We start from the raw sequence: 16,778 nt of genomic DNA, 5'->3' as shown, positions 1-16,778 counted from the left end.
TTTACAGGCGAAGTACCCTTTCCCTTTTACCCATATATGGTAGTGTGTTACACAAGGACAATTTATAGCTATTTTCTCTTGCCAACTGTCCATAATTTTCTTCTAAAAGGAATACTTGTCCTTGATTAAATGGAGAATTGCTGACAGTCAAGATATCCCATCCCTAAGCTTAGGTTAAATATTAAAGGAGTCTAGATTCATGCTGATTAAACATATACAATACCTGTTCTTTCCAAGGAGGTGTTGTTCTCTTACATCAACACCAGTAAAATTAAAGGCTTTTCAAATATGCCTGCAGTATATGGATAGATCAGGAAACAGTTTTAGGTAGGATTTTCAAAGCTATCTAAGGAATGAAAGGTGACTTAAGTGACCTGTGAGAAGCGAGTGGCTAGTTCCCTTTGTCATCTGTGTTGACAAGTGCTTTTAGCCTGGGTGTAACTATGCATTGTATCGTTACAGTGATGGCCAGCTCTTGTGACTTAAAGAAACTCTACCGTCTAAGCATGTTTTGGCAGTCTGATGGCAAGTGCTATGCGGGCTTTTTCTGGCCTCTCACTGTGGGTTAGCAACTGCACCTCCTTAGACCCCTATTGACATAGCCCTGCTGATAGAAACCAGGTCTGGTGATGGCTCACTGGGACCTACAAACTCACCCTTCTTGGATATGCTATTGTGTTACTAAATGCACATGACAGATGGATCAGTGTAAAGCATTAAAATAACATTTGTGTCATTGTTTAATATAATTGTTTAATATAGGGTTGTGTATATAAATCACGGGAGTTGACCTTAATGTGGCAATAATTGAACCACATTGAAAAGGGGCAAAAGAGAGGAATGATTATACAAAATAGTATATCTGAGAAGTATATTATGGAGTTGAACGTGGAAGGCTTAATTAAAGTCACTTGCTATTCTTTCTGTGGTAAGGCTGGGGGGACACAACAATGGCCCTGCCAAGCTACCTGCGGGACTAGCTGCCTTCTGCATTAAGGTCTTTCTTTACCAGCCTTCCCCTCGGAAATATTAACACTGTAAGCACTGCTGTGAATAGAATATACATACATAGCCTTGGTTTTAAGTAACTCATTTGAGATCTTGTAGTACCCTAGCCTCAGCTGGTCAGGGCTCACTGTAGACTGCAAAATATATCTTAGAGGTAAGGGCAAGCTGAGCTACCTGTGTCTAAGCTGGCTGGCTTATAGCTGACCTGTGCATGGCTGCCATGCACTGCTGTGATAATTAATAACTGAGCAGCAACAGTAGCATGAACAAACTCCAGGAAGAGATTTGGTTTGGCTGCGGAGTTACTCTTGTGATAAGACTTCTTCCTTCTGCAGGTAGATAAAGGAGGATGCCTCATGTCCAACAGCAGCCTTTCAAAACTGTCACCACTCTGTCATTTCGTAGATGCTAGTGTGAGCACACAATGTTACAAAGACTCTGACTCCTGGGGGAAAGATAAAGTACCATAACTTAGTAATTTCTCTCCCCTCCTCCCCTTTTTTATTTCAACCTTCATAGGATTTTTTTCAGGAGAGAAAGACAATGTGATCTACACCCCAGTTCTCACTTCTGCTTTGGGCTTCTGATGTGACTGTGTGGTTGTGTCTTCTGTACTTCAGTTTCCTCTCCATTAAATTACAATAGGCAGAATAGGTAGGTGTAATCTGCAGATGTAAGGCTACCAAAAGATGTGGGAAATTGCAGAGGCCGGTTTTGAAAGATGCTGGTGTCAGACAGCCAAGTCTGTGAGTTTAGATGCCTTACCTGATTAAATGTTTTAGCAAATTTAATTGGGAACCAGGCTGCAGAGTGCTTAAGTGCCATGGAGATTGTAGCTCTAGGGTCTTTTCATGACCAAACAGATTTTAAAACGGGGACTAGTATTCCTTATTTGCTTAACAGATTTTAAAAATGCTTCTAAGTCATAATGTTTCTGTTGTTGTTTGTCTGTTTTGTCTAATTAGGCTCTGGCAGAACAATTGCAATCTATTTTACTTTGTGTTTGTGCTCTGCCAGATAGACATAACCCTGAATTTAGTTCTCCTGTAGATGCAAGTTCAATAAAAATAACAATACTTTTACTAATGAGAATAACTATGTAAAGCTAGGATTCATGCTAAATTAGTATCCATTAGTGACTTAGATCTACAATGAAGGCTTCCTTGCTCTCTGTTGTGTGTCTCTATTCATTGCAGAGCAGTCCATAATATTTTATTAACAACATTTATTTTTTTTTTCTGGAACCATTGCCCAAAACTATTGGAAGAATATGTGATTTCCCGTAACATCAGAATGAGACAAATGGTACTGCTTGCTTTTATTACTGTACAGAAGTGTCTTTCTTTTGGACTCAGACTTGTAAATGGCAAGTAACTGGAGACTAATGGAGCACATGCTTCAAAGCTTTCCATCTGGTCCCTTGGTGAGCAAAAAGAATTTATTGTCTATGTTCTAATCAGTCCTCCTTACAAAGAAAAGTACTCCCGCTCCAAGTTCCTGGAGAAACTCTTACCTTTACTCAGAGAGAGAGAGGGCAACAAGTACTATCCCCTTATGCATCTGCAGGAGAAAAATGAATGGGGTAAAAAGAAAAAAGGAGGCAGAGTAATTTTGTGCTCTGAAACTGGATAATGCACCTGTCAACGTGTATTTATTCTGGTGGCCTTCAGTGACATTTTCTAGTGACAGCAGAAGAGAAGCTAAAATGGTTTCAAGGAGACCCCATACATACGAGTTGAGTGAGCGAGAACTATATTCATTTGAACGTGAGCAAAACTACTTAAATTAAAGATCCCTTTTCTAATTTGTTACATAGGAAATCTTCCTCAGAGCTCCTCCTCCAGTCATCCCACCAAATAGCCCCTATTTATTCATTTATTTATTTTATTTCTTCACATACATTTAGGAAGAAAAAGGAAGGAGGTAGTCCCCCCAGTCGAGACCATCTGTTCTTTTCTTATTGGGGGGAAAAAACCCTACAATTAGTGTCTTGTTCATCTTTTCGTTTTAATAAAAAAAGAGAGGGAAAGAACGAAAGAGAACTATTATGCAAATACTCTGCAATTTGGTTTCAAATATTCTTTGTACTATGATGAGCAATTTCCTTTAATACAAACTCAGCCTACTTGCCAGGACTGTCGTGTTTTTTTTGTCTGTGTGTTAATATAGGGAAGGGAAAAAAAACCCCAAACTTTTATGAGTTGGGAAGGCATGCTATGTTCCTCTGATGGCAAATTTTTCTCATCCTTTTTTTCTCTCTTTCTTTCTTTGGCACTATTACAGCTATTACTCTTTAAGTTGTCAGAAAGATGTTGTATAGGTTTTTTGAGAAAGAAAGAGAACCAAAATAGCTTTACAAATCTCCAGTTTCATCTCGCTTTTCATTGTTCCATTGCCATGATGAAGTGGTCTTGAAATGGAGGACTCAACTTAGTGAATGAGAAAAGCTTTCTCCCTGCCTTTTTTGAATGCCAGTTGCCTGTGATGGCAGCATTACCTCTAAGAACAGACACATAGCTTTGTTATAAGGAGCTCCTGTGCTGCTTGTCAGTGGTATGAGATTTAGGGCTGAATAGCATAGCCAAGATGAAGTCCTTCTGGTCCTTGGTATTGGACAACCTAGCTTGCTCACTGAAAAATTCTGAAAACTGATGATCTGGAAAAGATAAATGAAGTGTAGAAGGAGGAAAGGAATATCCTCTCCTGTTTGTTGTGTGTGAAGCTGAAGCATGGAAAAAAATGAAATAACTCACCCAGGATCTGTCAGTAGAGGTTTTGGAAGAATCAGGAGCTAAGCTAAGAGGCTCAGATTTAGAAAGCTTCTGCTGTGTGTAGTGGACTACTTGTGGCAACATCAGGAGACAGGCAGGACTGCTACTGTAGCTGGGCGACTCCTGTACCATCAGGACTGCTAGTTTAGGTTGTTGCTGTACAACGGTCGTACAGATGGCGGCATGGTCATATCTTAAAGCTTAATAAATCTGCTGACTTTCAGTAGGGCTTACAAGCATCAGACACATTCGAAAAGCCCACACTAAACCTCCTAATTCTTAACCCTTCGCAGGCTGAACTTTGGGAAAGCTTCAATTCACTTGTAAAATTTACATGCTTAAGCCTGCAAAATACCAAGCATAAAGTCCTGGATCCAGTAAGGCATTTTAGCACAGCTTAGTCAAGTGTCTTGCCAAATGAGCCTAATTGGCCATCTAACTATACACAAGTGGCATAGTTTGCTTGCATTAAAAAAAAAGCTGATGCCCAATGAATCAACCACAAATTGGGAAAATATGTTCAGGAAACAAAATTAAGGGAAGTAAAATAAGACCAATGAGACCTGTAAGCAAAGTCAACTGCGTCCCACTTTTTGCTTCTGTGGCTGTAACTGGCCAGGGAATATAGGACAGTTCAGAATTCCTAATCTGAGCCTTCAATGGATCTGTTCAGACAGTCTGACCCATTGCTTGGGGCTCATTACATCAAGCATACATTACATCAGACTGGATTTTGCCTAGGTATGCCTAGCTCTGGATAGACAACACAGGAATTCATGGTACTTAGGGGCCACTGATCCCCATTAAATGCTCTGTGGGAAATGGGGGATCTTCTATGCATAGATTCTTTAAGCACACTAGAGTAACTGAGTCACTTTTGTTGTTACAGGAAGCTCTTATCATGGCCAGCATGGACCACCCGCACCTGGTGAGACTCCTGGGTGTCTGCTTGAGCCCGACCATTCAGCTAGTCACTCAGCTGATGCCTCATGGCTGCCTGTTGGATTATGTCCATGAACATAAGGACAATATTGGCTCCCAGCTTCTGCTAAACTGGTGTGTCCAAATAGCTAAGGTATGTAGTTCATGCTGTCATTTTTTTCTCATTTTCATAACTAACTGAAAAGCATGTCATGAAAAAGAAAAAAATTGTTTGGGTTTTTTCAGGTGTGTTTTTGTTTTCAAGAAAGTTGGGTAGTTCTTGAAATACACACTGTTTTGGTTGCTTGCAGTATTATAGAGTAATTGTTAATATGTAAACCAAAATGTTTCTCTTGACTGTCTTTCCAAGTCAGTGTTAATGGGGGGGGGGGTGTGTGTGTGTGTGTGTGTGTGTCTTTCACAGGGGAAAAAAAAGTGTAGTGGGGGAGAAGCCCCCCATGGGACATCTGGGACTGGGCACAGAATGATTTTTCATCCTCTCCTACTGTTCACTATTCATAGATACTGATTTAACCTGATTGTAGTTTTCAACCTTTCTGAATCTGTATTGCCAGTTATATTCTGATCTGCCATCAATTGTCTGCCCCCACACTGCCAAGAAGATAAATATTCACTTCATGTCACTCCTTTGGGAACCACCACGGTTCTGCTGTGTTTAAGACCTATCACAACAGCTGAGGCTGGAGGGTAATATTGCTCGTCTCTGCAGAATGGGAAATCTCAGGGGCTGGATCCTGCTTTGCTTGACGTGGTAAAATGCTCACTGCCTTCCTGTGGGGTTTCAAGAGCAAGAGTGAAGCCATTATCCTTCAGATACAGACTGCGCTTCATCTGAGGTGGAACAGAGTATAGGTCATAAATGCGGCCCTAATGTAAGCCTTGCACAATGTTTTACATATATTTTAGGGTGTGTTTAGATATTCAGCGCTGTACTACGACCAAGTTATTGATAATTGGTTGCAAAGAGTAACAAGATCTGGGAGTGTAGAGGGCCATAGTTTTTATCCATTTTAAAGGCTCTTGCAACCGGAGTGGTGTACAATGATGTTACTACGAATGATAATCTGGAACCCACTTTAAATAATTTCTAAATAAGTCTAAATAAAAAGTTTTAGATTATTTTGGTGAAAATGCTTGTTACATACAAATGTGTGCCACAGACTGCCCTCTTATATTAAATTGCAGCCTTAAGTGAGTTTGCTGCAACATCCATAAAGAAATCTTAATTCAAATTGTAATGTTAAACTTTTAGCACTGGAGAGAAACCTGGAGATTCAGCAATTGTTTTGGTGGACAGAGTAGCAGCCATCAAGTGAACATTCACTTTTAAAAACTTCAATGCAAAATATTTTCTTACAAAAGTAAGAAAACTGGCAAATTCAGCTAGCCCTGTGAGCTTCCGTTCAAGAAGAGGAGTTGTTTGAGGTTCATCATTATTAGGGACTTTTTTCCCCCCCTCCCAGGGTCAGATCTGTTGTCAAACCTGCCTGACAGTGACAGTAGATTAAATTATCATAATGCTGGGTAGAGGGGTTGATCCATAGAAAGGGTGGGGGGGATCGCAAACCCACATTCTGATGTTGTAGCATTTTGTAGATGTGTTAATATCTGTGATTCTGCTGGGCTCTGGTGATAAAGCAGCCAGAGTTCCACAGAATAATGGAACAGACTGATGGGGATTGCTTGTATCTGGAGATTTGAAAGGGTTTATTTAGGGTTGTTATCAGACCAGGGAAGGTAGGGGAGGAAAAAAAATACATATTCCTGTTTGAGTCCTTTCCCTCAACATAACCTCCTTCCTATCTGTTTTCCACTGTCTTGATGGATAGTGGCCATTATTTATTACAAAACATTTACACAGTGGCATACGTGAAAAGATAATCCACCTTTATTTTCACTTTATGCATGCATATGGCCATTGACTCATTGGACTAATAGCTGTACTTGCTTTGCTATGGAATTTATGTGGGCAGCTGATTGAGGGAAGCAAATAGCCTGATCCATAGCAGAGGCTTACAGAGCTGACAGATCCATGGGAGGGTGTGTGGAAGGCAGGTCATGGTTTTCCCGATGGTGGTGCTTACCAAAGTGAAGTGGGTTATAAAATGATTTCCATTGTGAATAGTTTCAGCATAATGTGGGGATTGGATTTAGGTACACTCATTTGAAAATCATTGCCTGCTGGTTTTCTTGATCACCATCCACCATGGGATGTGGGAGAAGATGAGGTATTACAGATATTTGAGTTCTGAGGAGGTGAGCAGTACAAAGAAGTGAGATCATACATGTGATATTAACTGATGAAGTGTCAGGAAGAAAAAGGGAGATTCTTTATATCAAAAGGTAGCCTATTATTGAGGGGAAGTTTCATAAGTTTATTGAAGTTTAATTAAATTAATCTTCTGCATCACAATATTATAGAATCACAGGTTGGAAGGGACCTCAGGGATCATCTAGTCCAACCTTTCTAGGAAGAGCACAGTCTAGACAAGATGGCCCAGCACCCTGTCCGGACGACTCTTGAAGGTGTCCAACGTGGCTGAGTCAACCACTTCCCTGGGGAGATTATTCCAATGGTTGACTGTCCTCACTGTGAAAAAATTCCCTCTGGTGTCCAATCGGAATCTGCCCAAGAGCAACTTGTGTCCATTCCCCCTTGTCCTCTCCACATGACTCCTTGTAGAAAGAGAGTCTCCATCTTCTTTGTAGCTACCCCTTAAGTACTGGTACATGGTGATGAGATCCCCTCTAAGCCTCCTTTTCTCAAGGCTGAACAAACCCAGCTCTCCCAGCCTATCCTCATATGGCAGGCTTCCCAGTCCTTTGATCATCTTGGTGGCCCTTCTCTGGACCCCTTCCAGCCTGTCCACATCCTTTTTGTATAGAGGGGACCAGAACTGTACACAGTACTCCAGGTGTGGCCTGACAAGTGCTGAGTAGAGTGGGATAATGACTTCTTTCTCGCTGCTGGCAGTGCTGTTTTTGATGCAACCCAGCATCCTGTTGGCCTTCTTGGCCGCAGCAGCACACTGTTTGCTCATGTTGAGCTTCCTGTCCATCAGGACCCCCAGGTCCCTTTCCACAGAGCTGCTCTCCAGCCAGGTGGATCCCAGTCTGTGCTGCACTCCCAGATTATGTTTTCCCACGTGCATGACCTTACACTTCTCCTTGTTAAACTTCATAAGGTTCTTGCTGGCCCACTCTTCCAGCCTATCCAGATCTCCCTGCAGAGCAGCTCTCCCTTCTCGAGTGCCTACTTCCCCACTCAATTTGGTGTCATCCACAAACTTCATCAGGCTACACTTGATGCCGTTATCCAGATCGCTTATGAAGATATTGAATAACATTGGGCCCGATATTGATCCCTGGGGGACTCTACTTGTGTCAGGTTGCCACTTTGAAAAGTAGCTATTTACCACCACCCTTTGGGTGCAGCCTGTCAGCCAGTTCCCCACCCACTGCACAGACCACTTGTCTAGGCCTTAATGCATCAATTTCTCCATGAGGAGGCTGTGGGGGACCGTATCAAAGGCCTTGGAGAAGTCCAGGTAAACAATGTCCACCACCCACCCCATGTCAACCAGGCAAGTCACTTTCTTGTAGAAGGCCACCAGGTTTGTCAGGCACGATCTGCCCTTAATGAAGCCATGTTCTTCAGTTTAATTTTGCCCTGACCTCACATTACAGCATGACGGTAGTCCGCTTGGCTACCCGCAAAGGGGACGGCAGCAAGTGATTGTTTTCTTGGAAAAGTGCAGTACTTGGTACATAGGGCTGACCTGTTAACTCTGGGCCACCACAGTTTGTCTGGATTATTTTCTCCACATTTTCTTCATGTGTCTCTTTCCCTTCTCTTATTTTTCTGCAGTGGTTGGTACTGAACATGGAGAGAATCTGACTGGGGTCTGACAGGGAGTTCTGCGTTTTGCTGCTTTTGCGTGCATATCAGTGGTGTTTAGTAGGGCATCGCTTGTTAAAGTTGAGAAGGTCACCACAGGTACTGACTACTTGTGTGCTACACCAGTATGGTGCAATCCTACTGCAGAAATAAACCACGAAGAATTAAAATGTGCCTTTAACTCTATTTTTTTCTTGTCTTTGGAGACCTTCAGTGAGTTGTGTGTTGAAAATCTTCCCCATCAGGTTGCATCTGTGCATATAGTTACATATCTTAATTATTATATAGGAGGCTGTCAGTGAACAGAGGAAAGAAGTAGGAACATATAAGGCTGTGCACACTGTATAATGTATGAGTATTGCAAATGTTGCACAGAATTTTCTGCATTGTATTCTGCTTTCTGATGGGAAACAGGAATGCCTATTCTTTTGCTGTCTCTCAGACTGTAATGTCAATTGGTGTTAGAGGACCTACGCAGGAAAATGTTTCAGAACCGGTAGGAAGAGTAATCTTCAAGATCACCAGACAAAGAGTCCCTTTATCCCAAAAAGTGGAATAAACATGCAAGTCCTCTGCTAGTGTCAGGGCAGCAGTAATACTTGTTTTCCACTCATCTGTCACATTTAACAATGACTAGGAATCAGTATGCAGCCTGCGTATAGGAGAGATTCAATTTGCCTACAAACAGACCATCTCCAGAGGAATGAGTGCGGAAGATATCCATTGCATCAAGCACAAGTTTCCATTCGCTGCAGGAAGGTCTGTGTGTCCCACATACCTGTATCTACTGTGCTCACATTTCAGGCCCTGCCATACAGCTTGAGAATATCACTCCACATCTTGCTTTTCCAGACTTTTGGGAATAATTGTAGTTTCTTTCTGCAAGCTACTAAAAAGGTGATTAGTGATGTAATAAGAGGAAAAAATGATCAGTGACCTCCCAGTCCTATTCTCTGCTCCCTGAAGTAGCTTCTGGTATCTTTACTTAGATGCATCTTTCTACCCCCACTTTCCCTCTTTTTATGGTGAGAATTTTCCCCAACAAGAAGACAACTGAAGAAACTGGAAATACCTCGATTCAGGCTGATTTTTCCGAATCGTTTAAAATCAAGTTGCTACTGCAATACAGTTCCTCCCTGCTGCGCTTTTCTCCATCTGCCAATGTGCAGGCATTTATTTATTGAAGTCATTGCTTCAGAGTTCACTTGTTCTGCCAGGCTGTTCATTTCCATATGTCTCTACTTCTGTACAACTAGATGCAAAAACTAGTTAGGTGCTATGCCTGGTTGCCAACCTGCATATGGCTCTGGAGATCATTTCTGAATGTTGACAATAGGGCAGTTATTAAATATTATCTACTGCCAATTGAAAAAAGGTTTGGATGCTTTTTATTTTGCTTATACAGATTGTGTTGAGTTTATTTTGACTGTTACATCATTGTAGGGTAATTGTGTTCTCTTTCCAGAAGGTTTAGCTTCTTATTTTATGGATGAAAGTTGTAAAAGTAGAGTGGCCCCCAAGCATTCTGTATAAAACATGGTTGTTAGACAGCAGCTGCGTCTAAGGGGGTTCTTCCCTTCTGCTTGCAGAAACACAAGGCACCTCCTTGTGTCTCACTTCTGTGTGTACTGAGTCGCTTAGGGACTGAATGTTTAACATTTTTGCTCTGAGTTCAACACAGCAATATTACGTGGAGTTTGATGTCCATCAGTGAACTATGCTTACGTATCAAGATACTTCCTAGAGTGGGAGCAAGAGTGACAAGCTCAGTGGCGTTGGGGTATAGAAGGATGGAATAATACTTCATGAATGTCTGTAGTGTTGGCTACTTGAGAAATGGATTGAGAATCAAATTTTGTAAGGTTACCACAAGCCTAGAAGTGAATTCTCCATAGGTGAATTACATCCTTGTCAGAGAGTGTATGACAGATATATGTCAATCATGAAGATTTAACAAAAAAAAAAAAAAAAAGAAAAAGAAAAGAAATAAAGGTAGTATGTGCTTTGATATTTCAATGTGTTTATATAATTTCTCTTAGCAAGGGCTGCTCAGACACGCTCCCTGGCAACTTGGAGGTGTGGGGGTGAGGGCATTCGTACTGAAATGCATTTGAGAAGAAACGTCTCAAGGTGTCTAGTCAGAAAAAGTTGGTTACATTCTGCCACTAGGTGAGGCTAACTAGAAGGCACCTGAATTCAAGGCTGTAACCTCTCACTGTTACTCTAGTGGAAAAATTAGCCTGGCTCCTCTTGGAATTACTTGTGCTGTGCTCGGATCTGTCTCTCTCAAGGGCACATAGAAATGCATTTTTGCTTCTGCAACTTGGCATTACACTTCCTAAATTCAACATAGAAGTTCAACCCAGGCAGCCCTATCTACTGTTTTAATTTTCTTTCTGGTTTATGGTTTTTTTCTTTTTTTATGGTAATTTTCTTTATGGTTTAATTCTGCTGCTGTTGATTTGTGTTACATCTGCACCAATTTTGCTGAGCAGTGTTTGAATGCGGAGGAACTTTCCCTGCCCCAAAGAAGGCAAGGCAGAGGAAAGTGAGAAAGCAAGCAATCTTCCTAAAACAAAGCATCCTGTGCAGGAGAGGTCAGCTCACCGGGGTCCTAGCTAGTGCCCCATTCTGTTCTGCCCTGTATCCCCAGGGGCTGCCAGACCTGTTTTTTGCATTCTGAACTATAATAATTCATTCGCAACCCTTCAGGATACTAACGAGGTAAAGCAGAAGTAGGTTGATACAGTGGAATGTCATGGAAGGAAAATCAAGTACTTCAGGGGATTACTTTTTATACCATTTCAATATAAAGAATTCTCAAATTACCTTAACTAAAGCCCTGCACAGCATCAGTTATCCAGGTATGCAGGAAAACAATGTTCGAAAACACTCTAGGAAAGAAGAAGAGAGAGGAGCTTGGGGATCGAATTTTAATGAAGCAGATGCACATCTTCAAGTCTGTTGAGTATTATTCCAGCACACTTGCAGTTATTACTCCCTCTCAGGATTCTCTGCCAACAGTGCAGATCTGCAGCTGGGAGTCTCCAGGAGCCATCAAGCTAAAGAAGCTTGCAAAGCCTGCTTACCACTTCTTTCTGCCATGCTTTTATCTGTCCCTTTTAGCTGGTTCATGTTACAGGGCTCAGTGCCCTTGTGCCGTTCTCTTGGCAAAAAGGAGGGCCTGTCCACTGCCTGCTCCCGAAGTCTCCCTCCACATGAAGCTTTTTAGAAATGTGTGTTTTATTACTGCCCAGAGCAGTGCTTCTCAACTGGATGTAAATTCACAGGCTATGTGAAATTCAAACAATCTGTGTTGATTTATGCAACTGAGAAGCTGACCCAAAAGCTGGTACGGCACTCACATCACATCCTAAATTAAATGGGGTTTGGCCTGAGCGCTTCACATATGGAGTAAGGGAGGCTCTGAGCAGGGAGGGCTAGAGGCAAGCGAGGTCCCCTTGGCTGCATTGTGAGGTGAGGAGCCTTTCTCCTCCATCAAGATTTGATGGATTAGGAATGAGGTCTTAGAGACAGCTTTTGTTATTCTGCTGCAGATGGGATGAGAGAGAAGCTGTGTAAAGTGGGAGGAAACGGGGGTGACTGGACAGGTTGGGAAGAGGTGGAGGATAGTGGCTGTGGTTCAAGGTCTCTTTTTCATTAAAAAAGCCTACCCGACAGCTCAGTGACTATTCCATCGTGGAGTGAACAAAGGAGCTTAATGACAGTCATCTATCAGCTGTCCACATTTTAAGCTTCAAGATGTCTCTATTCCCAGAGCTCCTTGCCGTGACAAGGCTAATTGTATAATTATAATGCTATACCAACCCCTCCTGACATGCACACACTGGCAAGGACCAGGGCTAAGGGCTGTGATAATTATCACTGCAAGCAAGTACATTAGCATAAATGTAGTTTACTAATGGGGCTGCTCTATTAGGAAGTGCAGTGTATAGAAGAGTAGGATCTAAACCAAGGACTATGAAATTAAAGCCATATTGAAACAAGGCTTTAATTGTGTGGAGGACCAAAATCGGAATAAGTGGGGAAAGTATCATCTTATTCTCCTGAACCCCTCTGTGTAGTTTTCTTTTCTTATTCCAATTCCACGTTTCTTTTGATCCTATCAGTTATTAAGAATGTTTTTTCCATCAAAGGCCGGGCAGAAAATAAATGTTAGGACTTTGATCATTGTGATCTGCCATGCTCAGATGAACACGTGCACATTGAGCGCAGCCATTGCTAGTATGCTGGATCAGGGCCTGGCAACTCTTCCCTTGACTGTTAGTTGCTGTGGCTGGAAATACTACTCCAAATAAATCAGGGTATTGGATCCTATTAAAAATAAATACAGCATCTCTGTGCTCTGTGTGTTTCCTTGACAGGCACGGTATTCCATGTTTTCCTGCACAGCTATGTACCTATTTAGGGAGACTTCCATGCAGTTTTGCCCCCTTTCTTCACCAGTCATTTCATCTGGAGTATTGAACTACTATAGTACCTTATTTATCTATTCCACCAAACCTAGTTGTCCCCAGGAGAAGTTTCCTGTGAAAAGCATTACAATGATGGAACATGCGATAAAATCATCAACTTAAATGTTGAACAAGTTTTTTTCCTTTCTTTCCTTTCTTTCTTTCTCCTTTTGTCTCAGACTGACTGTCCACTGACCAAATCCACACTTTCTTTCTCTGTAATGTTGTCCTTTGCATTCTTTTTGTCTGTCTTTTCTGTATTTTTGCAGTGTTCTGTGTCAACCTGTTTCCTGTTGCTCGCTCTTCACTGTCATTTCTCCTTCATTCTCATTCTCTGGCTGCTTGGCTCCCTCTAGCTGGTACCCATTCAGTGCTCTGAAAGAGCACAGGAGCATCATGCCTGCCACCCACCACAGTTTTTATGTCATCGTGTCTCATTACAGGATTTGGAGATGACCTCAGTTTCCTTATTTCTCTCATAATAATGCATTTGGTTTTGAGGGTTTTAATAGCAGCTAGCTGATGACTGCATGAACCCCATGTGCTGTTTTAGTTGGGGGGGAGGGGGGGGATATTTGAATCTGGAAGACTGCATCAGAGCCACGGGGAAAAAAAATGTAAGATTGGGTTTATATAAAAATTATAGAGGTATCTTTCTTCCAGCTTTGTGCTCTGACCTCTGATTCTCTAAGGCTTTTCTTCATACTATAACAACCTCAGCACGATAGTATTTGAGTTGTTTATGGTCTTTATTGTGTGTGTGCATATATTTGGTCATTAGCTCTAGAGCTGGGTGGAATGACTCAACCTTTGAGGATGACTATCTCTACAGACTACACTGTCTAGAAGATAAGTGTAGGCTAGCCTTGTAGCTTTCTGATAGCTTAATTTACAGGGGGATAAATGTGAAGGGTGCGGGTGATGACAAGGGCGCACAGAGGATCTGGGACAAAGCAGGTACTGGAGGACTAAGCTAAGGTCAGAACTTCTAACACAAGCATGGTTAGATTTCTTTTCTGCACACTATTAGCAAACTGTACCCTTCTGTACTGCATAAGGTCCTGTGAGCAGGGTTGATAACATGCTTTCAGCTTGTCAGTGACCAGGAGAGGTTTATAGTAAGTAGTAAACATACTTTCTCCAGTCTTAATCTGACTCCTTCTGGATTATCTAGGTTTCCTCTTCTCTTCTCCTGAAAAACCCAGCGTTACCTAAAACAGTTCCATGGTTCTTAGAAAAAACAGTGAAGAGGCAGATTTTTCAGCTATTTACAAATCATATCAGCCTTTGCAAAGGCAGAGAAATGAGCAATTTTTTGCACAGAGATAGACAATTTATTGTTTTGTTAAACGAAGGGTGCACTTAGCACTGACATTTATAGGGTCTCTGATATTGGGGGCCTGACAGCCACAGGCTACAAAACCCCAAAGGCTGGCTTTGCCTGAACATACCAGCATTCTCATTAAGTACACTGAGCTGCACTGAGGGCCATGGGGGAACATTAGATTTTTCCTAGCAGTCCCCAACAGTCTGGCTTGGGAAAGCATTATTGAAAACCACTCCTAAATCAAATTCAAGATATTATAGGAGCACCTACTACAGTCTGTCAGGATTTCTATTATAAGCCCATATTTTTCAGGTTTATAACTCAACCATAAAATTCCACTCTGGACTGTGACTTGGCATGAAATGTCTCAGCCCAAAACATTTTTTTATTATTATTCGAGAAATATATGTATTTGGCTATTTTTAAGTTGTTCGAGTTATGAAACAAAAGCTGTTTTTCTCTCTATATATACACCTGTAAATTTAAATTCTTCTCTCCCTAGTGAATGCCTTCCTTTCAACGTTTTATTTTATAACATAAATTTTCCTGCTTGGATAACTACAAAAAGTGGATGGCCAAGGCATTGATGTTCAAAGTTAGGACCCCCCACATTTGTGCAGAGTACCACAGTATGCACCTGCCTCACAAAAACCTGCTCCTAAAACTGCATAGGAGTCTTCAGGAAATTCTGCAAGGCTATTTGCAAAAGCAAAATCTAGATATCTCTGTTCTCCTGTGTAATCCAATGCTCAGGCATAGATCTAGTAGCCTTTTGTACAAGAAAAAAGAACTGGCCTGTTGAAAGGGAAGAGAGATCCTCGGCTTCTGAAGCCATTCCAGATGAAGGCTGTGGTCCATAAGTATGAGATCAAATCTAGCAGATGTCTGTTAGCGGAAGAGCTACTGACCATGTCCTAAATCCAGCTGTATCTTAGAAAAAACAGAACTGTCACTCTCCATGTATAATTGCTGTTCTGTCCAAGTGGGAGCCAGGCGTAGCAGCGGACTGAAGCCTGTTGTCTCCTTATCCTGGTGTGACTTGCTGTATCAGGGGCCCATGAAAAAAGTGCAAAACAGCAGTCACTTTGTACCCCTTTATGAAACCTTGTGGAGGTACATCTCAAGCCATAAATAAGACTTGAAGATAGCACCATACATCCTGGTACTTTGCTGATACATTCCTTCCATTCCAAAATAAAGTTTTACTGTAAAACACTGGGACATGTGACACAAAATCTACTGAAGCTGAATTCCCCTGAGACACAGCAGTGAATACACCTGCAGCAGTGAACAGCAGTCAGTTAAACGGCTCCTCAATCAACTGGGGATAGAAGGGCAGCATGACTGAAAGAATGCACTTTCCAGGGATACTGTGTAATCTCTGTGTGCACTCCTGTGCGATGCAGAAGACCAAGGTGAGTCTGCTTAATGAAATATGAGAGGGGAGAGGGCAGTTCCAAGTGGCTGCTGGCACCATTTCAGGTGCCATGCCGGCCCTCAAACCTACAGGGTCATCTGGCAGTCAGGTGTCATTAGTCAACGCTCTCCACCTTTCCCACATCCCATCTGTTTCTGCCCAGCCTGTTTGTGCAAATTAGCTCTCAGTATGCAGCAGTTCTCACTGTAGTTTGGTTTTCTTTCTTCTTGTGACTTTCGTACTTCCTTAAACTTCACTCTGTCTATTGGCCAGATAAAAATCCTCTCTGCTTCTGTTTTTATTTACTAACTGTCCATGTTAGCAAAAGGAGGGGATCATGTTCTGCACAGTGCATGACTTAAACCTGAAGTCCTGCAACATATTAGTATTTGCTGATTAGAGGGGAAATAGGATTGCGTTATGTATCCCATGAGAAATACTGAGCATTAAAAGAATGCATTGCCCTTAAAGGAAACAGTTCTGAACAGTTCTGAATTTTCCAAGTGAAGACATATTTCTAAGACCTTTGAAACATCTTTGGATTTATACTACCTTTTTTTTAATTAATTAATTTTAAAACAAATTGTTTTGAAACTATTTGACCCCTGATCCAGGGGATCAGGCCCAGCCAGCATGGGTTCATGAAAGGCAGGTCCTGCCTGACCAACCTGATCTCCTTCTATGACCAGATGATCTGCTTGGTAGATGAGGGAAGGGCTGTGGATGTTGTCTACATGGACTTTAGCAAAGCCTTTGATTCTGTCTCCCACAGTATCCTCCTAGAGAAGCTGGCGGCTCATGGCTTGGGGAGGTGTACTCTTTGCTGGGTAAATCTGGCTGGATGGCCGAGCCCAGGGAGTTGTGTTGAACGGAGCTAAATCCAGTTGGCGGCTGGTCATAAGTGGTGCTACCCAGGGCTCAGTGCTGGGGCCAGTCCTGT

At 42.0% G+C, this 16,778-nt stretch overlaps 1 protein-coding gene across 4 annotated transcripts in view; it reads left to right on the top strand.

Moving 5' to 3' along the window:
* Positions 1 to 16,778, top strand: part of ERBB4 (erb-b2 receptor tyrosine kinase 4) — a 651,514-nt gene that overhangs the window by 537,627 nt on the left and 97,109 nt on the right. For all 4 annotated transcript variants that reach the window (XM_064452102.1, XM_064452100.1, XM_064452103.1 and 1 more), the window contains exon 20: positions 4,669 to 4,854. In XM_064452102.1, the coding sequence (XP_064308172.1) occupies positions 4,669 to 4,854 (186 nt within the window). The remainder of the gene's footprint in view (positions 1 to 4,668; positions 4,855 to 16,778) is intronic.

The sequence above is a fragment of the Phalacrocorax carbo genome, chromosome 5, assembly GCF_963921805.1.
Source record: "Phalacrocorax carbo chromosome 5, bPhaCar2.1, whole genome shotgun sequence".
In the NCBI taxonomy this organism is placed as follows: domain Eukaryota; kingdom Metazoa; phylum Chordata; class Aves; order Suliformes; family Phalacrocoracidae; genus Phalacrocorax; species Phalacrocorax carbo.
Note: the sequence above shows the minus strand (reverse complement) of the source record. Positions and strands in the feature narration are given on the sequence as shown.